The sequence below is a fragment of the Stomoxys calcitrans genome, chromosome 2 (genome assembly GCF_963082655.1).
Source record: "Stomoxys calcitrans chromosome 2, idStoCalc2.1, whole genome shotgun sequence".
In the NCBI taxonomy this organism is placed as follows: Eukaryota; Metazoa; Arthropoda; class Insecta; order Diptera; family Muscidae; genus Stomoxys; species Stomoxys calcitrans.
Genome location: NC_081553.1, coordinates 236,540,889 through 236,565,555, shown reverse-complemented (window position 1 = coordinate 236,565,555; position 24,667 = coordinate 236,540,889). Strand labels below are relative to the sequence as shown.

Genomic DNA, 24,667 nt, shown 5'->3' with positions numbered 1-24,667 from the left:
TAAAAGTGCAACAAGCTCAAGTGTTTGGCTGAAAGCAGTTTTGTATGCCATGTTGAAGCTTAGATGGGCATTATCGTGCCAAGCGTTATTTATTGGAAAAATAGGCGTTATTTATAAAGCCAATAGAAATGCTTGAGTACCCTTTTGTTTCCGAAATGAGAGATCATTGGAAGAAAATTATCCTAAAAGATGAAAGCAAAATCCTTGTGATAATAGGCAACTGGCTTATCCACACGTAAATGATCTCAAATCTAAAAATATTTATTGTAAAGTTTTTTCGACCGAACTACACAAAGCTGAAACAGAATGAGAAACAGAAAGGCCGTAACGTTGAGATTTGTTTTGAGCGTCGCATTGCAAAAATGCAACTCTGCACACAAATACCGCAAAGCAACCGTGTGACGCTTAAAAGCGAGCGTTATATTGTGCTGTCATACGTGAAGTAGTGCTTTTAGACGTCAAAGTTAAAAATTGTTTAACTTTTTGAGTTGATTTTTTGAATTTTTTTGCGGATTTGCATTTTTCAACGCGACGCTCCTCAACGCTCTCATTTTGTTTAGGCCTTAATTTAGCCGATGGATCAGGGTACAAAATGAAGCTTTAAATGGCAAGACTAGTCGCGTCAAGTAGTCAAGATGAGCTTTAAAATGGATTTAAAGTAAAGAAAGCACTTTAGTCAATTGATAATGGCTGAGAATATGTGAGTACTGGAGTCTTTAAAAACGTTTTCGATTAATTGTTCTGCCCAGAAAATATATTTCAGTTATCGAAATGGTTGATGCATCCGATAATAAAACACAAATATTTAATGTAATGAACGATTGTCCACTATTCGAGAAAATCGATTATCCGCATAATCAAGGTCCGACTATACAAACCTTTTTGCTCCCATATAAACTAAATTCCCAACTTGTAGACCAATGGTTCATGGGCGAAACTTCCAACATTCGTAGTTATTGAAATTTCGATTTTGACAAACTACAAAAAATTGGCCGCCCTTATGTGCATAAGTCCAAAAAAAATTATTTTCCACTTTCCAAAAATGGCAAATTAAAATAAATATAGAAAAAAAGTGAAATACACAGTCGAAAAATGCACTTAATGAGTTATGTCACTCTTAAGGCATATGTACATATATAACTTGGATTCATTGTTATTATTTTTTCAAAAACTTTGTGCATTGTTTAAATGATTCCTTCGATTTATTACTTTTGTAAGGGGAAAACTTTTATAATCCTTTTCTAATATAAACTTAAACTTTAGCTCTTGAGTGTCAACTGGAAACGGAGCACGAAGAAAGAACATTACTGTTGCGAGAGAAACATGAGCTGGAGCGTCGTCTTTCCTCGATGGAAGATCAGGATCGAGTGGATCGCCAGGCAGAGGAGGCGATTAATCAAAAATTGCGTCGCGATTTACGCAAATACAAAGCTCTTCTTAAGGACGCCCATGCCCAATTGGAAAGACTGAAGGCGGACACGCCCGGCAAAACATTAATACGCCAGTTACGCAATCAATTGGAAGATGCCGAGGCCGCACGAAGTATCGCCATGAAAGCTCGTCAAACTGCTGAAGCTGATTTGACTGAACTGCAAGCGATGTACGAAGAATCCAATAGAGCCCGAAATGAAGCCGAAGATCGGGCAACTGCTGCCCAACGTGATCGCGGAGAGTTGCAGGCACAAATCGAGGAAAACGAAGAGGAAATGGCGGAACTCATGAAGAAGTACAGTGCCACCGTTAAACAGCTGAATACAGAGCAAATTGCCGCCTCCGAATATGAGTTCAAGCTCTCAGAGTTGGAGGCTGAACGCAATAGCCTCAAAGAGCTGGTAACCGAGTTGCAACACAGGCTAGAAAACGTGGAAAATCTAGCTGATCCCTCAGCAGCAATGATGTCGAAACGGTAATTCATGCCATGCTTTGAGTAATGACGACTTTTTATTTAAACGCCGTTAATTTTTTTATTTTTCTAAAGTTTGGAGTTGCGCTCCAAAGAACTAGAATCCCGCTTGGAACTGGAACAGGCGACCAGATCCCGTCTGGAGGTCCAAGTCAATCGTCACAAAGAAGCACTGGAAAGACTACAAAACGATGTAACGCAAGCTAAAGTTAGGGAAGTGCAAGCACAAGAAGCCCTCAAGAAGTCTCAGAAAAGTTTGCGTGAACTACGCGAGGAATTCCATGCTGTATCGGGCCGCGAGCAAGAGTCTGTAACCAAACGTAAAGACTTGGAGAAGAAAGTCGAGCAGGTGGAGTCAGAGGCTAGCGCTCTAAAGAATGATTTGCGACTGGCCCTACAGCGCATTGCTGATCTTCAGCAAGCCATGGAGGAGGGTGATGAGGACTTGTCGGACAGGTAATCTATAAAGTCTACTACTTCCCCTACAACACTAACCTTTCTGTTTTTCCACAGTGAGGAGTCGCCCACTTCCGATGGGTCCATCAGCGATTTAGAGGAACGTCTCAAACCCCTACAAACTCGGAGGCAAAATGGAGGTACTACTGTTAGCACCACTAAGACATTAGTACATGAAAAGTCTGACAATAGTCCCAGGTAGGTGTTGGGCAACCTTTTATGGAACCTAATCAAAGCTGCTAGTTGCCAGCACTTAGAGGCCATAGACTAATCAATGGAATCATGCACTTTTTGCCCATGCCAAACCTAATATTGCTGCAAGCCGCCGAGCAAGCCCAGATACCATGACTCTATTCGTTCACTACCACTACCATCACCATAAACAACGACATCTTCTTATCACCAGTTTGTTTGTAAAAAAAAAACCATTCAAGCAATGAAAAAACAAACACCATTCGCACACGTCAACTTGCTCTTGTTTGATTCTACATGCATACAACAGACAAACAGACGTTTCCAAACAGCATTTCATGCTTACTTTCGCCTAAAATTTGCGCAGCCTGTGTTCAATTTGCCCACCCCCAAATATGCATTACGTAATGTCAACAGCAAAGGCTCTCTCTTGTTGTAGAATCACATTGACCTCTCCCTCCTCGCCGCACATTTATAAGCAGGCGCAATATGTTGCAAAGCTGCCCGACAACCATCCCATGCAATCCTCAATTGTGAGGAAAATGGACTATTTGAAAGTAGCCACTTACTAAGGCTATTTGGATAATATGGGTACTTTACAAAACAAACAACAAAAACACATATAAATCGGTTGTAATTCATGTGAACAAAAGATAACTTAAAAGAAAACATAAACAAACAAAATAATAGAGAGAGTGGCACAATATTGTAACACCACTACCATATGCTTTTCATACTTCCTTACTTACGTATGTGCGTGCGTGCGTGCGTGCGTGCGCATAAGCAAACGATAGTTAACCGGCAGTAAGAATTGTAATGATAAGCGATTATTTCAAAGGATAATTGCTAAGATCCCAAGCATAACCACACCCTCAACAATAAGAACTACAACAACGCCACTACCACCTACGAACATGTAAATTCGAATTAATCAACTCTAGCCTACTCTCCTCTAACTAAATGATAATCCCACTATTTTTGTAATACCACAATACATATACAAATATTTGAATTTCAGCCATGAATTGAATGGAACCAACATCAACAACAACAACAACAACAGCAACCACTCTCCAACAACACTATACACAAAAGTCGAGTAAGGTTGAAAATGCTTTAATTCTCATGCGTATCTCATAAGAAAAAGAAGTTTTGTTTTGCGTTTATAAAATCATTATTGTTTCTTTTCTTTCCTTTGTAATTCTTTGCTGCTCATTTTAGTTCAATTGATTTCGTTTAAATTCAATTCAAATTGTTTTATTGTATTTATGTATTTATACCATATATATATATATATTTATATTATTATTATTTTTTTTTTTTTTTGATAATTTGTAATATTATTTATTCATACAAAATGTCATTATCACTTGGTTAACATGATGCATAGTGCATACGTACATACATAATATATTTATTATAAATAATACAAATAAAATGAATTGTGAAAACTGAAAAATAACCATGAATATATTTAGAAATAAATAAATAATTGTTTCATTTAAACAGTTTTTTTTTTGTTTGTTATCATTATTATGATTATTATTATTATTATTATTATTGATTATATATTTAAAACAAAACTCTCCCTTAACTCCAAACTCTAATGGATAGTTATTATTAAATTATTATGCTTTCTAATAAAAGAGTATAAAAAAATAAAAACAACAAAAACAAGAATATTACCAAGTATTTAATATCATAAATCACCATTTCATCATAACGGAAGGCATTAAAGAGAAGAAGAAAAAAATAGATAAATATATTACCTAAACCTATCAAAACTTATTCGCCGTAATCATCTCATCCTATATCTTGAAATTCCTATGTTCCACTAATTATATTCGTACATACATACATACATACAGACATACATATTCATATTGTCATTATAGACTCGAAATTATTTAATTCAATGTCACATGAACTCTCCTAAATAAATTTTAAACTTTTTTAAACTTATTGTGAACACGATAGCAAAAAAAAAAAAACAAAAACTAAATCATCTCATTCATAATCGTATCATAATCGACGGAACATTTTACCGCGGAATACATTGTTATTAACTAAACAAACAAAAAATACAACCAATGGCTTTTATTTGATGACTTTGTTGGAATTTTGATCAAATGTAAGTATCGCATAGACTTTGCTGTTAAAATTAGAGTTTAAAAAACATTTTTGGTACAGAGGGGAATTTTTTCCAATTTTCTCAGGAATGCAATGCAGGATAAAAGGACTTTTGCAATCTTACAAAAAATTTACCCACGGATATTCCACTCAAAATAGTAGTGAGATTTGTCTCATATCAATGAGAATTATTAGGGGACTCGTTATCTAAAGCCGAGTCGGAACGACGCCTCCTCGTGGAGAAGTTATACGCGTCTGAATTCCTCACACATGTTACCAGCACTATTGGTTATCGATTGTTATCGATCGCAGAACGTTTGCTGAGTTTCTCGCTATGGGCGCCTGCGACACCACTGGGCCTAAAAATCCAATGGGAACCCGTTTAATGACCCAATGGTCATCTACATTGGCCTGGAGTTGCTACCTTAGTGTTTTTTCACTGCTACAACAACAATCACAGGCATAATTACCATGGATGGCAACTCAACTAGAAGATATAAAACTAAATAAAAGTTCATTCAGTATTATTGTTTTAAACCTGCAGCAACTAAATGAATTGTAAAAGATTATTGTAGCAACACCACCTAACAACATTATTAGCCATTTATAAATGTTATGTCAAGTTTATGTATGTATGCAGATGGAGGTAGCGATTCCCGTCAAGCTCCTTTCGGTGGGCAAGCTCGTTTCGGTCCTTAGGACCCCTCACGCTAACAGCTGTTAACAGTCGGTCAAGTTTGAGGGTATTAAGATGTCAGATTTTTGTTTTCATTCTCTTTGTTCTTACATTCTTTCTCGGATATTCATTTACGCACACGTATGCACACACGCACACAAATTTCTTTGTGTGTGTTGGCAAAACGTCGATCAGCTTGATGAAACATGGCGGACTGCACCATATGATTTGGGTTGTTGTACAAATGAGACCACCTGTAATTGTTTCGCCATGGGTGCATCGTCATATCGAGCCTCATTGGCACACAGTATCACGGCTTGACACTGCTAATTATAGGCGACTGCAATTGTAGCTAATCCATATACCTATGGAGCAAGAAATATTTATTTACAGGTAGGGGCAGTTGCCCAACAACAAAATATTGAGTACACTATCTGTCAAAATCAATGATTAGTGCAACTTTGATTTTGTGTATACTATTGGGTTGCCCCAAAAAGTAATTGCGGATTTTTCATATAGTCGGCGTTGACAAATTTTTTCAACGACTTGTGACTCTGTAGCTGCATTCTTTCTTCTGTCAGTTATCAGCTGTTACTTTTAGCTTGCTTTAGAAAAAAAGTGTAAAAAAAGTATATTTGATTAAAGTTCATTCTAAGTTTTATTAAAAATGCATTTACTTTATTTTAAAAAATCCGCAATTACTTTTTGGGCAACCCAATACTAGTTCGCGCCATTTTTCGTTGTTTGTGTGTTATGATTCTTAACTATAATACACACACACACAACCAAAACTCGTTGATAGATAGTGCACTTCGCGAGAACAACATTACATTACCTGGTAATTATGGCATGCTATGGAGCATTTCCATATCCGCAACCTGTGGACGAACCCGACTGCTTCCAACTGAGCTTCTCAGGATAACGAAGAACATGACACAGACCTAAGCTTAAAATTCCAACCTGTGTGGAGTGCATAGTAATACCGTGCCGGATATCGTTATTATTTTACTAATTTGGTGAATTTTCGTCCTTCATTTGTTAGTTTTGTAGGTTCTCTTAAATATCCAGACCTAGGAACTCTTCAACTTGAGCGGTAATAACTAGCACACTGGCATTAATTCGAGTCCAAAAAGAATTTCGATGGCTGCACCTTTAGCTCGAAGATAGTTGAGTCCGCGCTACTCTAGTTTTTGCGACGCAAGTAAATTTCCTCAGGTGCCATGGATAGCGAATGTTCACCAAGCATGATCTATCTGCAGCTATTAATCGCTAACTCATTCTGGTCAATGTAATTTAATCCTGCCTGAAACTTGATCTCTCTTCCAGCCCGGAACTCTCGCTCAAAGCCATGAAGACCAGAAAATAGTGATTTGAACGACTGCTGCGATGTCAGTCACTGCTCGACAAATTGTAATTGTGTCGTTATATTGGAATAATACGAGGGTTGCCTTTAATATTTAAAGATTGTGTTGCAATCTGCTAACTCACAGCTCTGTCGTAAAGCTTGACATTTTTTTAGGTTATACGTACTCAGAAAGTTTTGACATACGAGCGCTGTTTGTGTTGTTTACAGTAACTTCAAGACGTCATCTCACCCAAAAAATTAAATTAAATTGTGGAAATTATTGTGCGATTATTTTTTACAACTTTCGGCGTGGCGACAACAACAGCGCATCGATGAACTTCAATTAAATTTTGGGCGATGAAGCTCCAAAAAGGACAAGTGTTTATCGATGGTATGGTGAATTCAACCGAGGTCATAGTTCACTCCAAGGCGAACTTCGTGAAGATCGTCCAAAATCAGTTGTTGTTCCAAAAACCATTGATGCTGTGCGCCAACTGGTATTGCAACATTGTCATGTGAACCTTAGGCATGAGTGGGACCAGCAAACATTCAATATTGCATGAATATGTTACCGTCACAATTTCTCAATCGCTCAAAAAAAGTCTCGTGTCGATTGGTCGAAAGAAATGCTCCAAAAATATGAAACAACTGTAAAACATCGATTTGATGAGTCATCCGCCGTATAGTCCTGGCTTGGCACCGAATGACTTCTTTTAATTCCCGTACATAAAAAATAAAATGAGAGGCCAACGTTTCCCGACTCCTGAAGAAGCGGATGATGCCTTCAGAATGCATGTTTTGGAGACACCTGAATCAGAATGGCAAAAGTTCGAACGCATGTAAAAGTGTATAAATCTTAATTGGGAATATTTGGAAAAACAATAAAGCGATTTTCGATGATTCATATTTATTTTTGTGTTCTCCGATCCCGAAATATAAAAGGCAACCCTTGTATTTGTCTGATATGGATGATCTAAAGAAGAACTCCTGATATGGATGATTCACAGAAGAACTAAGGAGACACGCTGTCGCAGCTCTTAGAGCAGCACTCTTGATGGTCTCGATCTTATTCTATTGCGTGTTGCTCACTGGCGAGTCTATTATGGCGCTGCATAGTTTACCGGGCAAACATCTCATGTGTTGTCAATAAGGTTTCCTTGTATGATCTGTTTTGTTATCTACTGTCAATAGCTTGCATTGCCTCAAAGTGACGCATGACTACAAATTTGAATGTCAGGTTCGCAATTTCTCCTAAGTACTATTAATTTGATACCCATAATGTTCCCATTGGACTATGAGTCCATTTAGGGGCTTCGGAAGTTGCGCAGCCGCCCGACACTTGTTCCGAACTTTGTTACCTCGTTTTTAGGGTGTCACAGTGTGCATACCTTCAAAACGCTGATATATATATTGGGTTGCCCAAAAAGTAATTGCGGATTTTTTAAAAGAAAGTAAATGCATTTTTAATAAAGCTTGGAATGAACTTTAATCAAATATACTTTTTTTACACTTTTTTTCTAAAGCAAGCTAAAAGTAACAGCTGATAACTGACAGAAGAAAGAATGCAATTACAGAGTCACAAGCTGTGAAAAAATTTGTCAACGCCGACTATATGAAAAATCCGCAATTACTTTTTGGGCAACCCAATATATGTATTCCTCTATTTTAAAATAAATGAACAGTGAAGCGTTGTTTTAATACCACGTTGGCCATCAAAGCCTTGCCGTTTTCAGCAAATCGTCATCAAACCGACAATATATTAATATATCTCTAGTTGCGTTTTTAATTTTATGGCAATATAGGTATGCCTAAACTTTAAGACAAAATTTCCAATGGGCTAAAATAGAATTAGCCACGTCACTTGCCACATGCATAGTGCCAAAGTGGCTAAGGTCACGATATATTCAAACACGGGATATGGTGATTTAACACCAATCGATGGCGTTAAATCAATCCTTGCAAGTGTAACACTTTGTCAATTTTTGATGAATTATTTTTGTCCTGGAAACGTTTGCCAATCGTTTAATACTTCGTGTATTGGATGCGTTAAGCTATGCACATCAAAATAAGAATGACTTTGAACTTTGAAAGAAAAACAAAACGCCAGGGGGCAGGATAGGATATTGAAAAACTTTTGCCAACACCTGAGACTGACGAAAGTGAAAAACGCCAATAAAAGTTGGTGGAAAGTCAAACACGCAATTCCTGGTACAACGACTCACTCACTACACGCCCACGCCCACTCGCCCTTTGCCAAGGGACCTGTTGATTGTGGCAAACAAAAACATAGCAACGCAAACAAACAAACAGCCGATGTCTTTTCGGTTGTTAAACAAATCTCGCTTGCCGTTGATTACCAAATTATCGACCAAACATAGTCAGCTCACCAACTGTCGAGAGCAGGTGTTCCATCAGGACACACGTATGGCGAAATTTGCGGACTAAAACACACACCTCTCAGATTCGTATTCAAGGAAAGTGAGCGATTTGTGGTCAGCGGAAACCATTCGAATGAAGCATAAGGAAAAATGGACGATCGAACCATAGACTCGATTTTTGCAGGCTCTTTGGAGTCCCTGCCACCAGTTAGCTCCAAAATTGTGCGCATATTCACTAGCTCAACATTCACAGGTTCGTTTTTTTGTACCAATGCTTCCTATCCATCCGTCTTGTAATTGGTGGTTATATAATGCACTCGGTGAAAGTGATGATTTTTTTTAAATTTGTTTTCAATAGATACCACCATGGAGAGAAATTCACTGATGGCAAAGTGCTATCCACGCATTAAGGACTATTGCCGCGAGAAGCATGGCTTAGAGTTTCAGGTATACTTTGGCAGCCCATTTCTGACATTGAAACACTTTTCAAGGTCGTGTACATGCAATTGTTTTTGGTTTTTTTTTGTTGCTAGGTGGTGGATATGCGATGGGGTGTGCGTGACGAGGCCACAGATGATCACATGACCACAGAGCTTTGCATGCGTGAAATCAAAAATTGTCAACGTCTGTCCATGGGACCCAACTTTGTGGTGTTTCTAGGACAAAAGTATGGCTATCGGCCCATACCCACATACATTTTATCTGCCGAGCTGCAGTTGATATGTGAAGAATTGACATCGATGGGCGTGGACCGAGCCCTGCTGGACTTATGGTATAAGAAGGACAGTAATGCGGTGCCCCCGATTTCTGTGCTGCAGCCCATCTCATCGATTCTCATCAACTTTAACAACAAAAGAGTGCCGAAACTGCAAGCAGAAGATCAAGCAGTTTGGTGGGACACCTTGGGCAAAATGCAAAAGTTATTGCGCAAGGCTTCTGCCTCTCTGGGTGCAAGTGGTAAAATGGACAAGGATGCTGTGCACAACTATTTTATGTCAGGTACGATAGTCTGGTAACCATATCGCCGCCATAAGTCCATGGGTCCCCCTAAAAGGGACTTTTTCATGTTAACCCCCATAAAACTCCATTTGAAATGAAGAGCATGTCTCAGGTAATTGGTGAATCTAAATTTCTGATTGAAGTCTGTTATGCAACAAAATTAACCCAATAGCAACGATTACCACGTCGAATTCCACAGCCCTTTGAAAAGCTTTTGTTGTAGCTATCTATTCTAGCAATTCTAAAACTAAACCAAAGCCGCTAAACCAAACAGGTTTCCTTTTCTAGGAACCTGCAGCAAGAAAGGTATACAATTTTGAATAACTGTACGCAAAACGAGGACAGGCTTTAAAAGAGAAGTGAACAGGCTTCCTTTGAAGCTCACTACCACATTTTTCTGTGCGTCAAATCCCTGCCGCAGAATCAAATGAATTTGGAACAAAAACAAATAAAAAGGCGTTAAGTTCGGCCGGGCCGAACTTTCAACACCCACCACCTCGGGTATATAATCCGGTGAAAAATGCATAACTTATGCCTCCATAGAAGCTATATCGAAATAGGGTCCGATTTGGTCCCAATTCGTCACAGACATTAAGTGGTACAAGCCATTGTTCAATTTTGCATAACAAAATATTTTTTTTTTTCGGTAGCTATATCCAAAAAAAACCGATCTGAACCATATACGATACGGACGTCGAAAAGCCAAACATAAGTCACTGTATCAAATTTCAGCTAAATCGGATTATAAATGCGCATTTTATGGGGCCAAGACTTTATATCGAGAGATCGGTCTATATGACAGCTATATCCAAATCTGGACCGATCTGGATCAAATTGAAGAAGGATGTCGAAGAGCCTTACATAACTCATTGTCCCAAATGATGACGAAATCGGACAATAAATGCGCCTTTTATGGGCCCAAGACGTTAAATCGAGAGATCGGTCTATAGGGCAGCTATATCCAAATCTGGACCGATTTGGGACAAATTGAAGAAGGATCTCGAAGAGACTAACACAACTCACTGTCCCAAATTTCGGCGAAGTCGGACAATAAATGCGCCATTTATGGGCCCACGACCTTAAACGGAGAGATCGGTCTATATGGCAACTATATTCAAATCTGGACCGATCTGAGCCAAATTGAAGAACGATGTCGAAGGGCCTAATGCAACTCACTGTCTTAAATTTCGGCGACATCGGACAATAAATGCGCCTTTTATGGGCCCAAGACGTTAAATCGAGAGATCGGTTTATATGGCAGCTATATCCAAAAATGGACCGCTCTGTGACAAATTGAAGAAGGGTCTTGAAGGGGCTAACACAACTCACTGTCCCAAATTTCGGCGAAATCGGACAATAAATGCGCCTTTTATGGGCCCACGACCTTAAATGGAGAGATCGGTCTATACGGCATTCCGTTCGCAACACATCGAAATATCCATTTCCGACCCTATATATTTTTGATCAGAGTAAAAATATAAGACGATCAAGCCATGTCCGTCCGTCTGTCTGTTGAAATCACGCTACAGTCTTTAAAAATGGATATATTGAGCTGAAACTTTGCACAGATTCTTTTTTTGTCCATAGGCAGGTTAAATTCGAAGATGGGCTATATCGGACTATTTATTTATCTATTTATTTAAGGCCTTAGGCCCATAAAAGCCACATTTATTATCCGATTTTGCTGAAATTTGGAACAGTGAGTTGTGCTAGCCCCTTTGACATCCTTCTTTAATTTGGCTCAGATCGGTTCAGATTTGGATATAGCTGCCATATCGGCCGGGCTCTCGATTTAAGGTTTTGGGCCCGTAAAAGGTGGATTCATTGTCCGATGTCGACGAAATTTAGGACAGTGCGTTGTGTTGGGCCCTTCCACACTCTTCTTCAATTTGGCTCAGATCGGTTCAGATTTGGATATAGCTGCCTTATAGACTGATCTCTGGATTTTAGGTTTTGGGGCCATAAAAGACGCATTTATTGTGCGGGTTCGCCTAAATTTAGCACAGTGACTTATGTTAGGCTTTTCCTCATCCGTGTCGCATATGGTTCAGATCGGTTTATTTTTAGATATAGCCACTAAAAAGATCAATATTTTGTTATACACAATTTAACAATGCCAAGCAACAATCGATTAACTATCTTCATTAACCTGAGAGTTTACGAAATCCTCGTTTATCATAAATTTTCGGGGTGCTAGTCATCTTTTTAACCGTGTCTGACCGTCGTGCCTCTGAACAACACCTCTACGGGTGAGAAGTTTTACATGGTTGAAGACCTTGCAAATGTTGTAAGCATCTGTGGGAGAATCACTATCGCTGAATTTTTTTTCTCGCCAGTGTTTTTCCACCCCTTGTGTTCAGCGTCAGAAGGGATTTTAATTTTTCTATGGTATGCCTACAAGTGCTAAAATATCAACATTTAACAATCAATGGGGTCGAATATCGGCTCAAATATTGTTGAATAGATAATCAGCCCTAGTTTTTTTTGAAATGTATAGAGAAGCTGTAAAGAGCTGGCAATTATTGGGTTGACCAAAAAGTAATTGCGCATTTTTCATATAGTCGGCGTTGACAAATTTTTTCACAGCTTGTGACTCTGTGATTGCATTCTTTCTTCTGTCAGTTATCAGCTGTTACTTTTAGCTTGCTTTAGAAAAAAAGTATATTTGATTAAAGTTCATTCTAAGTTTTATTAAAAATGCATTGACTTTCTTTTAAAAAATCCGCAATTACTTTTTGGGCAACCAAATGTTTGGCCTCAAAGCATGAGTAAAAGCCAAACCCCGATGAATGGGTTTTGGTTCTTGCCAAAAACCAAAAAGCTGGTAATCGAATAAGTCTATTTGTATTGGCTCATCATAACTAAACCATACCAACAGCAAGGGGACATGGTCCAATTTGATCCATTCAAGAAATATTTCGCTACATTTGCAAAAACAAAAACAAAAACAAACAAAAAAAAATCGAATCCATCGCAATTCAATGTTCGCCAATGCGTCTCCATTCCACGTTGATGAACGAACCACAATGTTGCCTCTATATTGCCCCATTAATGTCGTCAATGCTTTGCTTTTGTTCTCCCTGTGCGTTTTCCATGTGCTTCAACAGTGACGGAACGTGAAGTCATCAACGGCGTTCTTAATGTGAAGAACACCAAAGATCATTGTCTGGCTTATGTGCGCTACATAAACAACATCAATTTGCAAAATCTGAAAAAAGCGTCACTCTTTGTGGACATCATCAATCGTAGCTTGGACACGGAATCGGCCAAGTTGCTGGGCGACTTGAGGGACAATCGTTTGCCGACCAAGATTGAGTCGAGCAACATGCAAAAGTACACGGTTGAGTGGATAGGTCGCGAGGGTCTCGACATCGAGACGCACGAAGAGTATCTGAACCACTTCATATCGCACTTCTATAAGAACATCGTTAAGTTAGTCGACCGCGCGATGCGCAAGGAAGACTCCAGCGCACAGGGACAGATAGTCACTGAAATCCTTCAGCATTTGCACGCTTGCAACAATTCGGTGCGGGTTTTCTACGGACGCGAAGAAAGTCTAGAACAAGTAAAGCGTTATATGCTGGGGGATTCAGATAAACCACTTGTCCTTTATGGCGAAGGAGGTTGCGGCAAGACCTCCCTTCTAGCTAAGAACGCAGCACTGGTAGCGGGCGAATGGTTTGCGGACAAGAGGCCGATCAATGTGATACGCTTTCTGGGCACCACACCCGATTCGAGCGCCCTGACGCCCACCCTGATATCGATATGTCAACAGGTATGTTGTTGTCCTTAAAACCCTGGCAATTGCATGCGCCTGGAAGTAACAGAGAGTGAGAGACACCCCCACAACAGGTCCATTTAGATATTCTTCTTTCTAGATCTCCTATAATTACATGCTACCCTTCGAGAACATTCCGGACGATTTAGTTCCTTTAACAGCACATTTTAAGCAATTACTAACTTATGCAAATCCGAATCAGCCCCTGACCTTGTACCTGGATTCGGTCGATCAACTGACCGGCACACAAGACTCCAACAATGTGTCGTGGATACCGACGCGGCTACCGCCTCATTGCAAGGTACGTATGTATGACCTTTTTTCTTTGGGCTCTTTTGGCAAGAGCAGCTGCACGCGCGCTTCTTCGATCAATGATTCTCAAAACGGACGGATCAATTGGCGTAACTATGACCGACCTGCCTACCCGATGATGATGGTGACTCATGTATTCGGCCTAGATACATAAGTTTTTCCAAATTGCTTGAACTGTGACTGCTAAATTGACATTTGAGAATAGTTGCATCCACGCCCTGATTGGGGGCGTGCGTAAGTGCGTGTGGTGAGGTCCATGCGAAGTTTGACTCTGTTCTAAAGAAACTTTTTGTTCTCGCCCCCCACAGATCATCATTTCATGTGCCAATGAGGAAAGCAACCCCATAGTGTCTCGCGAATACCACGTTCTGCGCAAAATGATCGATGTGGAGGAGAATTTCATTGAGGTGACAGCCCTGGGCGAGGATCTGGCAATGAATGTCATCAAAATGTGGATGAGGACGGCATGTCGCGATCTGAACAATTATCAATGGCGTTTGGTAGCCAATGCGATCAGCAAATGCTCGCTGCCGATTTTTGTTAAGTTGGTATTCGCCGAAATATGTCGATGGCGCAGCTACACCAGACCCCAGGAAACACACTTGGCGAACAATGTCATGGACTCCATCATGATGTTGTTCGAGAGAATCGAGAAACAGCACGGCCGCATCTTGGTATTCCACGCCCTGGCCTATATAACCGCTTCAAAGTCCGGCCTCTCGGAAAGTGAATTGGAAGATTTGATATCGCTGGACGATAAGGTGCTCGACGATGTCTATCAGTATCACTTGCCGCCGGTCCGTCGTATTCCTCCTCTGCTGTGGACGCGTATTCGCAATGACTTGCCCAACTATCTGAGCGAACGCGAAGCTGACGGGGTAAATGTCATGAACTGGTACCACAGGCAGTTCCGAGACACCGCCAAGGAGCGCTACTTCAAGAACATGAATATGGCCATGTATTTTCATTCCATGATTGCGGACTACTATCTGGGTATATGGGGCGGGGGTGTTCCCAAGCCCTTCAAGTTCACGGAAATTCAAAGACATCGCTTCGGTCTGACCGAAAAGGAAGGTTCGGCCGACCGCAAAGTGCCCATTCAACCGTTGGTCTTCACCAGCAAGGATGGCAGCGCCAAAAGGTACAATCTGCGCAAGGTAATAATCTTCATCCTCAAACACAGTGGTCGTTCTATTCTAGCTCCCATTTTTCATTGTAGTTTGGCGAGTTGCCGTTCCATTTTGTGCGTTCACGCCGTTTCAAAGATCTGTTCGAGCATGTGCTCTTCAACTACGAATGGCTGCACGCAAAGTTATCCAGTTGTCCGCTTCAGGCAGTGTTGGCTGATTTTGAGGATGCCTCGTGTAACACGGACGACAAAGAGGCTAAGCGAGAGCTTATGCTGGTGGCCGATGCCCTGCGCTTGGGTGGTGCCATATTAGCCGTCTACCCGAACATGTTGGCCCCACAGCTGACTGGTCGTCTTTTGCCAGAAATCGGTGGCAATGCCAACATCAAAATGTTGCTTAGGGCTTGTGATCATAGCGGGCCCAAAGATTGTGCTCTTGTTCCCGTTAACCATTGCCTGCATACACCCGGAGGTCCCCTTAAGGTATGCAGCGAAAAAATATAATTCGACACCATGTGGTATTTGAGGTGGTAACCCAAAATGTTCTTAGTATTCCCTTGAAGGTCATCAATTTGCCGTCTTTGGTTTCACTCTGACAAGTGACATGCGTTACATGGTCTCCATTTCCACACACTTCATAACGTTCGATCTGTCGACATCGGACTTGACGCGCGATGTTAATCCCGGCATTGAGGGAATTATGCAACAGTTGGTACTGAGTCCAGACAACAAATGGGCAGCAGCTTACTCGAATAACAACCAAACGGTGCTGTTGAACATGCTTTCCAGTGAGTTTGTTGTCATCGATTCACCCTTTGATGAACTGGACGGACCGCTTAGCAGCCTGTATTTGATAAATCAAAGGTAATATTCATTCATAGCGCTTTTCTTTGGCCACCCACTGGTAAAAAGTGGTGGTAAATGTGATGGTAAATAACTGTCCTTAAGGTAACCGCTCTTCCTAACGCACGTGCCTGATGCCATCAGCATACAATGTTCAACTATTAGAGCAATAGATGTTCAACTATTCCGGGAATATTATCCCAACTTGGGAGCTCCCCTTTCACTAAGGGGCTTGGATTGTGTCTGTTTGTGATACCTGTCAATGTGCTCAGCGATCCCTTATCGTCGTTCTTCTCCTGTCGATGATAGGCAAGAGCGCCTTAGCGGTCCGGCAACCATCCGCTGAGTCCCATCTCCCCACCAACATTATGAGCCAACCAATAAACCGTACCCCCCTAGGGTCTGCATTTTTGCACAGGGAATAGCTGAGATGATATTCTCGTTAAGTGATATCTTTATCCGTTCAAAAATTACACTTATTTCCACTTTCATTGTCTTCTATTCAACTGGGGAGGCCATCGTAGCGCAGAGGTAAGCATGTCTGCCTATGACGCCGAACGCCCGGCGTGTATATCAACAAAATCTTCAGCGGTGGTTATTCCCTTACTAATGCTGGCTACATTTGTAAGGTATCCTGCCATGTTAGATCTTCTCTATCAAGTGGTTTCGCTATGCGGCACGCCGTTCGGACTCGGCATACAAAAGGAGGAGCTTAAACTTTAATTGGACTGCACTTATTGATATGAGAGAAGATCCCCTGTTTCTTAATGTAAGGTTCATGGGAACTTTAGTATCAGTTTGACAATGTTCTGTGTAAATAATTGTGGTGCGCCAAGAGATTTGGCTACTGATCAAAGAAGAGAAATTGGCGTGCACAATTCTGCTCTTCTCCCTTTTCGGCTATGTTTTATACCTTAGGTACAATTAATGTGTTCAGAGACGATAGAGGAGTTTGGTAAGCAAAGATGTAGGGAAGGGACTCCACCACCCCCAGAGTTTGGAAACCACTTTTTTTATGTTTTTGGAGCCATATTTTACGTGTCTTTATGATTGTCTGTCCGTCTGTCTTTCGAAGATATGATATATTGGGATAAATCTTGATATCTTTTAAGCTAGAAGTACTGAAGAGTACTGGAATGGTTTGTTGTATTAGCCCCTTCTATATCTGTTCCAAATATATTTGCACACAGCTCCCGTTTTTATATATGAATGTTGCCCTTACAGATTTCACTTATTGAAGACATACAGGGCGTATGCTGTTATTGTTGTTGTAACAATGTTTTGTGTTCTATCTTTCGTCCGCTTGGATGAATATTGAATATCCAGATCCATCAACTCTGCTACTTAGGTCGGGTGTGTCCAGAGAGATCAGGGTCTGAGTCGAATGGGTCTGGTTGAGCAGTTAATTAGGTGGTATGCCGTGTGGTGCCAGGTCAAAATCGGGACACACATGCAGCATGTTAGATTCAATCCTTGCTCAGTAGGAGTTGAGGCGGCTGCATCTGCCGAATGGTATTTGAGCCGGAATTGCCCCGGTTTACGGGAGAGGTGAAGGACAACATTTATCCGGTAGCTATTCACCGCATCTGCTACCGTGTCAGCATGAATGTTGTCCAGTCCTGTTTGGAGAGGGCACTTCGGGATGTGCCTCTCCCAAGACTAAACGAAACGACGTACACATGGAACAGAGGCTTTTCAATCAGTTGGTTGCAGAAAATTTGTACCGATGTATGATTTTATTGGAAAAAACATTACAAAATGTTTGGAGTAAAAATGGTCGATTATGTAACAGAATATGAGTCTTGTGTCCTGAAGCTCAGCTCAGCTCAGTTTTTTTATCCATAACGAAATATTTTGGCTTGAGTTTGTATTCTCTTCCATTTCAGTCTGTTCATTACGTGTAAATTGAAATGGGCTCAGTACGACATGCGAGGAAATTTGGTGGATATCTTTACGGTCAACGGTGATTGCAGCGGATGGGAGATATTGAACATGGAGTTCACAACTCCATCGGATTACAATGTGACATTTTGGTCTGGTTCGATAAATGAGACGCGCATACGCTTCGATTCGTGCAGAAATGGGGACTCCTATACGCAGCCCATGTTGTTCTTTAGTGCTTTGGTTCTGAACAAGCCCGGAGATCGCCTTTATAGTTGCGCTAATGAGGAAAACTACGAAGTCAGTGCCTATCGATTTGTGGATGATGGTTCGTCCATAGAGTGGGTGTTGGAGGAAAAGTTGCCAAGATTTGAGAATGATGAAAAGGAGATGCTGCTCCAGCTGCGATTGGACCAATACGACCGTATGCTCCTGGGAACCGCTGGCAAGGGATTCGTTCTCTGGGATTTCGGCGATGACGAGGGCAATCGCCTCACCGATCAGGCCATGTATTTGGCATTGCCGCACGGCGTGCGAAATATCACCACCAAGATAATGCAATCAAACTCCATAATGGTCAGTTCGAAGTTCGACTATGCTGTGGCCGGGGTGCGTAAGAATTTGTACGTTTGGTGTTTGCAAACGCTGCAGTTGGCCAAAGTGTTGGATGCCCACTTTGGCCGTATTATCCAATTGGAAGCTCTCACAGTGGGCAATTGGAACAACGTGGTTACATCGTCCATCGATAGGTCCGTCAAAGTGTGGAACATCAATAACATTTTCGAAAAGGTCCATGTAATCGAGCGACACGAATTGCAAATCGAAGACATAAGGTAGGGTATGCTTGTTAATGCTCCACAGAGGATGATTCTCATGCAGTCTTTTTGCAAAAGCCTCTCCGAAGTGGACCTGGCTGTGACAGTGACGCGTAGTTGTGTGGGCGTTTGGGAAACTAGGTCCGGCAGGCTCATAACCAAACTGGCAGATAGCCCTTTGGGTGCGATTGTGACGCATGCGGAAATTACACCCGACGGAAGATACATCATTTCATCGGAAACAGGTAAATTTCTCATTTGGAACAGAGTTTCGGAGCAGGTTATCTATAGGGACGACCAGCCGGGCATCCAGCAAATCTCATTCATGGACTTTGGCTACAAGGTCATGACTGTTTCCTGTCCCAATCTCAATCAGAGAGACCCCAAGGAAGGCGATGAGGGCAATCGTTTGATGGCCATCACCACAGTTAGATCTGTACCTGGTAAGGGATTGTAATGTGATGATTGTCAAGGCATTTACATTTACATCTGTTGTCTTTTAACGCTGCTAACCTTAGAGGGAACTGTCCTGTTTCGATTCGAGTTTCCCATACGAATGGTGCCAGGTTTGCCATTTCGGCAGTCGGTGATTTCTGCTGACGGTGCCTACATCATAGTTTGCTCAGTTGATAAGTCCAACAAGGACTGCATTGCCGTGTACAGTGCCACCAATGGCTCGTTCATATCGAAAGTACTGCTAAAGGGTTGTGGTGTAAAGGAAATCATATCCCTGGTCCCAATGCCGCATAAAGCGACCCAGGTGGCGGTGATAAGCAGTGAAAAGGGCAACATATTCGACATCAAAAGTAAGAAGAATCTGCGAGCCATTCCCAAATGGGGTGGCAGCATCACCAAGGATGGCAAATGTGGTCTGTATGCGCCCACACGGGGCGGCCTAGAAATGCTGGAATTGCGAAAGGGCACCACCGTCAAGACATACATACCCAAAGTGGCCGAGGGCGTGTTCTCCGTCATATGTATTTTCACCGAAAACGATGAGTATGTGTGCTACTATCACAGTGGCCGCAAGACTATCCGAGTCTTTCGAACGTCCGACACTGAGCTTATTGCCAACTACAGAATGCAGGCGGAGCTTACCGCTATAAAGAGCACCAAAGACGGACGGTGTCTTGTCCTGGGTACGGTTGATGGATGCCTCTCTACGTTGGCTATTTGTGACCCCAACAAAGAGGGCATGGTTGAATGGCTCAATGCCTTGCCATCGAGGGATGAGAATTGGAAAGCAAAGCTGGCCAAAATGAAGGCAAAGGTAAGTAGTATTGCTTGTAGTTGTATAGCACCCCTCTTTGTTGCTAACTAACACCCCCTCTCAATGTCCGTCTCCAAAGGTTGGATTCAAGGCTGCCATTCGAGTGGCCACCATATCGTCGAGATTTGATACCCAAAAGACAAAACCGAAAGAATTGAAGGAAAATGCCGAAGAAGCAGAAAATGCAGATTCCGCTGAGGAGGCCGAAACTTAGTTCTATACTCCAAATTGTTATTGTTGAGCCTATTCCAAAACAAAATAAAACTCTTTTTTCCTCTTGTTGTAAAATCTATTATAAAAAATGCTTAAAAAACAAACAGCAAATGAAGCAGCATTAAAATCCGTCTTTGAGACATTTCCATACGTTACAATGTTTTATTATTGATTTTTTTTTAGAAGTTTTGTGGCAAAAATGTTTGTGTCCACACAATTTTTGAACTATAAAAACTATTTTTGTTTTAAGAAAACTTTTTCCTCCTTCCATTGTCCATCAAGTTTTAAATTTTCCAAAAAAAAATATATAAAAATTAGGTTTAATTTAAATATTAACTAACCAGAAAACGTATCCATCTACAGACCTTGGAACATACCGACGAGTTGAAATGGAATATGCCTCTAGAAGAAAGTGTTGTAGAATTTGTTATGCATTTTGAGGACACAACTATTGGGAAGTTTCCCTATTCCTGCATCCGTAATCGGTTTATTACGATCCAGTTGCTCATTTTTGGATGATGCCATCAGTTATGGATTAGGCCAAAGCAAACCAGCAGAAGCTCATTAAGTTCGGCCAGGCCGAATCCTACCATCATGGATTAAATTTGATATGTCCTTTGAATGACTTTTTCATATATCTGTATATAGAAGATACATCAAGCTGTGAACCGTACTTGTCATGACTACTAGAAGTTAGAAAAAAAAACAAAATTTTAATTCATATCGGACAAAAATAGTGGACTCAAAAGTCAAATCCGGAGATCGGTTCAGATTTGGATATAGCTCACATGTAAGCTATATCCAAATCTAAACCGATTTGGCCCATTTACAATCCCCAAGGACCTACATCAATAAAAAGTAACTGTGCAAAATTTCAAGCGGCAAGCTTTACGCTTTCGACCGCTATCGTGATTTCGACAGACGAAATCACGATATATAAAAATTTTGCTACCAATGTTGTCATTTTTGGTAAGTTCCTATGAACGTTTATAGTGTTTTATTCTCTTGGTTGGTTGGTAGGCTGACCTACATTTTTGGTAAGGTTTTCCAATATATAAATACCAAGTTAAGTCAATCCCATGACAACCGGTCTTAAATCGACAAGGGTTTCCGCCTAAGTGTACAACACTTTGCTACAACAACCAAGTTAAGCCCCGCCACGGGATAGCTGTGAGCACCACACAAGCTGAAACATTGAGGTCCGATCTGTGGGGGTTGGATTTTTTAAGGATGTTCCAAAAGCTATTTCTCGCATCCGTTTCGAGCGAGTTTTCTTTTGCGTAGAATAACTCCATTCCGTAAATACCCATTGAATGATGGGTTGCAATCGTAATTTTACAAAAAGTTATCGATTTTGGAGTAAAAAATCGATCAACCGACAATAATTTACTGTTACCATCTCAAGGCCGGGAAAAGCTAGGGAAAATTTACATTTCGGGACGCCCATTGAGGGCACAACCACAGTCGCTATGCAACAAGTCATTTTCTTGCGCAAAATAAACGCGATCGATAAACTTCTAATTGTAACTGAGTGTTTGTTAGTGTTAGTGATGTTGCTCACATGTATTTACTCTGGGTGGCAAAAAAAAAGTGTTTGTAAATGCATAAATAAGAAAGTATTTTTTAAATATAAATAAATATACTCGAAAAAAAATAAATATTTCATTCACAACAAGTAACTCTCAATCGATCTGTTCGAAATAATAAGGTTTGTGAAAGAATGTGTTGTGCTTTTGGTCTTGCAATAACAACAACAACAATATTTGGATAAAAGTGGAAGATGCTGACAAAGGTTTTTGGAAAATTGAGCTTTTTTTTACTTCTAACAGTGAAAATACTACAAAATCTTATTATTTTTACAAATAAATGCTGCATTTGTCTCTTTTTAAAATGTTTTGTTACGAACGGGTGGGTTTTGGTTGAAATTACAACAACGTACATGGATTTCAGTGCGACCCACACACTCACATACACATGCACGTAAGCAGCTGATAAATTGTTTGATGCCATATTCATTTTTATATGTAATGGCAATATTTTGGCCAAAGATAGCCAAAAACAAATCAAATGTGGTTACCTTGTCAAACCACCGAAAGAACGATTTTCGGAAATTTTTCCACAAAAATGAACGTAGTACCAATCTTCAAGAGTAAACTAAGCATATGGTGGTTGTTGAAAGAAGTTTTTATTAGTAGCAAACAGTGTTGCCACTCAAGAAAATTATTTCCTACCAAAATTTCAAAAAAAAAACCCTACAAAATCCGACCAAAACCAAAAACCGATGTACAAGACTAAAATTCTCTCCCTTCTACGGGCATATAAAATACGCGAACGCCTTTCAGTAACAATTTGTGTAAATTTGCAAACATTTTGTAGTACACGAACACACTTACTATAATCGCTTTTTATAGGTGAAAACACATGTTATTCGCGTTTACTTTTTTGAAACACTACAAAAATCTGAATGATTAGCTAGCAAATCCGCTAGACTGGTAAATAAAACAACCCAAATGATTTATAAATTTTTTTTTGAAAGGAAAAATGGAATGTCCTTGTGGATGTAATCAGCAGGTTTTTGTGCTTGAAAATCTATTAATCTAAAAAAGTAGTCATGAAAAAATTTGCTGAAAGCAAATAAAGTACCGCCATTACGAAAAAATTTCAACACATCACATAACGCTACTCCTAAAAAAATCACTGAGGTTTGGTATTCTTTTCCGCTTTCGGAATAGCCACTGAAATTTTTATTTGTTCCGCGAGCGGAATTTGACAGCAAAAATGATGCCGATAATAGTTTCAAGTGTTGCCAATATAATAGTTTTTTGTCAATGTTTCGCCGACGTTTTTTTATTTGGAGTTTGACAGCATTCCGCTTGAAAAGCTGAACAGAATGGTCTGTTTAACAAACAAACGGATTTTTTTTTTACAAAAAACTCAATTTTTTGAATTTGTACTTTGTGGCCTCTATTTAATGGAGTTGCGTTTTATTTCCTCCTCTACTTCCCTCTTTTGTTCATGTGACATCGCTGAAAGTAGAATAGGCTCATCAAATGAAATTTTCGGTTGCATTCATGTGTCGACTGGAAAATAGTTGTGTAAACTACAAGATGACGACAAACATCGATTTATAATTTTTGTCAGATTTTTTTTATAATTTTTGGCTAATAAAGTACATATGTACTGAAATTAAACGTTTTTGCAAATAATTTTATTTCATGTTGCATGGATCTATCAAAACATACATTTCATTGCCTATGATGTCGCTCTGCTACGAAAAGAAAATTTCATTTGAGCTGCGTACCTGCAAAAGAAATTTGTAATTTGTAATTTAACGGTATCGAAACCGAAAATTTCGCTTAGCGTATGTCAATGCATTTCTTAAGGGAACCAACAACAAAATATCTAGGTGAGTTGATTAAATACTGCCACTAATACATTGCGAAGTGATATGATAATCATTAACAAAATTGCATGGCAAGGCGAATTTCTTAGAAATAAAGCTCAAAATAAAATCAACATTAGGGGTTTTTTTTTATTTATTTAAATACTAAGCTTATAGTAAATATAAATTTAATATCTGGGATATGATAGCAATGGCTGCTAATGCCATCAGCTAATGTGGTGTTTTAATTTGTTGGAGGCCACCATGACGCAGAGGTTAGCATTTTCGCTTATGACGCGAAACGCCTGGGTTCAAATCCCGACATGAACATCAGTGAAGTGCCCTGTCAAGATTTGCTTTAAAAAGAACATTTTTAATTTGAACTGCCAAAACCACTTACTTTTTGGCAAACATTAGTGGTTGCTATTATAGCAGTGTATTGTACACTGAGGCGGTAGCCCTTGCCGATGAAGGGAAGTAAGAAAATTAAAAACCATTTATGTGGATATATATTTGATACATTTTATTTGAATATAGTAGTTATGAATTAAATAGTAAATTTAAGAGAAATATTATTTTTCATCCGTTGTGATGACGACTTATTTAGCAAAACAAAAAGAAAAAAAACAATATGAAAAAAAGTTAGCAATACTAGTTACTTAGGTTACTAAAATCAAGTATAAAGAGTAATAATGAACGCATGACAAAGGGGGAAGGGGGATGTATGTTGTGAGAAGAATTAAATTAACGATAACAATAATGATTATAATAATAATAATAATAATAATAATGAAGAACAATTAAACGACGACACACAATTGCGGCGAGGAGGGGAGTAAAGTTTTGACTTCAAACAATGCTCAGACCTGCGCTTAGATGTTCCCTTTGGGAACACAACGCATTTTGAGGCAGCCTAAAGAGAAATTTCCTCCCAATACTTAAGAGAGAGCTTTTTAAGGAAGTAG

The 24,667-nt window shown here is 40.0% G+C and overlaps 2 protein-coding genes across 17 annotated transcripts in view; both read left to right on the top strand.

The window, feature by feature from the left end:
* The window catches only part of LOC106081576 (unconventional myosin-XVIIIa), an 89,182-nt gene extending 84,544 nt beyond the window's left edge, over window positions 1-4,638 (top strand). For 12 of the 15 annotated variants that reach the window (XM_013243617.2, XM_013243618.2, XM_013243615.2 and 9 more), the window contains 4 exons: window positions 1,264-1,906; window positions 1,979-2,359; window positions 2,417-2,557; window positions 2,991-4,638. In XM_013243617.2, the coding sequence (XP_013099071.1) occupies window positions 1,264-1,906; window positions 1,979-2,359; window positions 2,417-2,557; window positions 2,991-3,123 (1,298 nt within the window). In that variant the 3' untranslated portion in view covers window positions 3,124-4,638. Of the gene's footprint in view, window positions 1-1,263; window positions 1,907-1,978; window positions 2,360-2,416 lie in introns of all 15 variants that reach the window. The other 3 variants (XM_013243629.2, XM_013243628.2, XM_013243619.2) reach the window with 2 other exon arrangements.
* On the top strand, window positions 4,597-20,470 carry LOC106081578 (NACHT and WD repeat domain-containing protein 2). Of its 2 annotated transcripts, none has more exons than XM_013243632.2 (12): window positions 4,597-4,682; window positions 9,439-9,527; window positions 9,614-10,079; window positions 13,187-13,854; window positions 13,958-14,158; window positions 14,478-15,326; window positions 15,389-15,781; window positions 15,849-16,162; window positions 18,028-18,855; window positions 18,916-19,280; window positions 19,356-20,107; window positions 20,187-20,470. In XM_013243632.2, the coding sequence occupies exons 2-12, from the start codon at window positions 9,447-9,449 to the stop codon at window positions 20,319-20,321; spliced, it is 5,052 nt and encodes a 1,683-aa protein (XP_013099086.2). In that variant the 5' UTR covers window positions 4,597-4,682; window positions 9,439-9,446; the 3' UTR covers window positions 20,322-20,470. The 2 variants fall into 2 exon arrangements, with proteins under 2 accessions (XP_013099086.2, XP_013099084.2); XM_013243630.2 differs by lacking the exon at window positions 4,597-4,682 and adding an exon at window positions 9,002-9,333.
* The last annotated feature ends 4,197 nt before the right edge of the window (window positions 20,471-24,667 follow it).

Bases quoted from the DNA above. Each gene is read 5' to 3' on its own strand.
- LOC106081578 (XM_013243630.2), top strand. From the start codon at position 9,231: ATGGACGATCGAACCATAGACTCGATTTTTGCAGGCTCTTTGGAGTCC. The intron at 18,856-18,915 runs GTAGGGTATGCT...TTTTTGCAAAAG, and splicing joins TTGCAAATCGAAGACATAAG to CCTCTCCGAAGTGGACCTGG. The intron at 20,108-20,186 runs GTAAGTAGTATT...CCGTCTCCAAAG, and splicing joins TGGCCAAAATGAAGGCAAAG to GTTGGATTCAAGGCTGCCAT.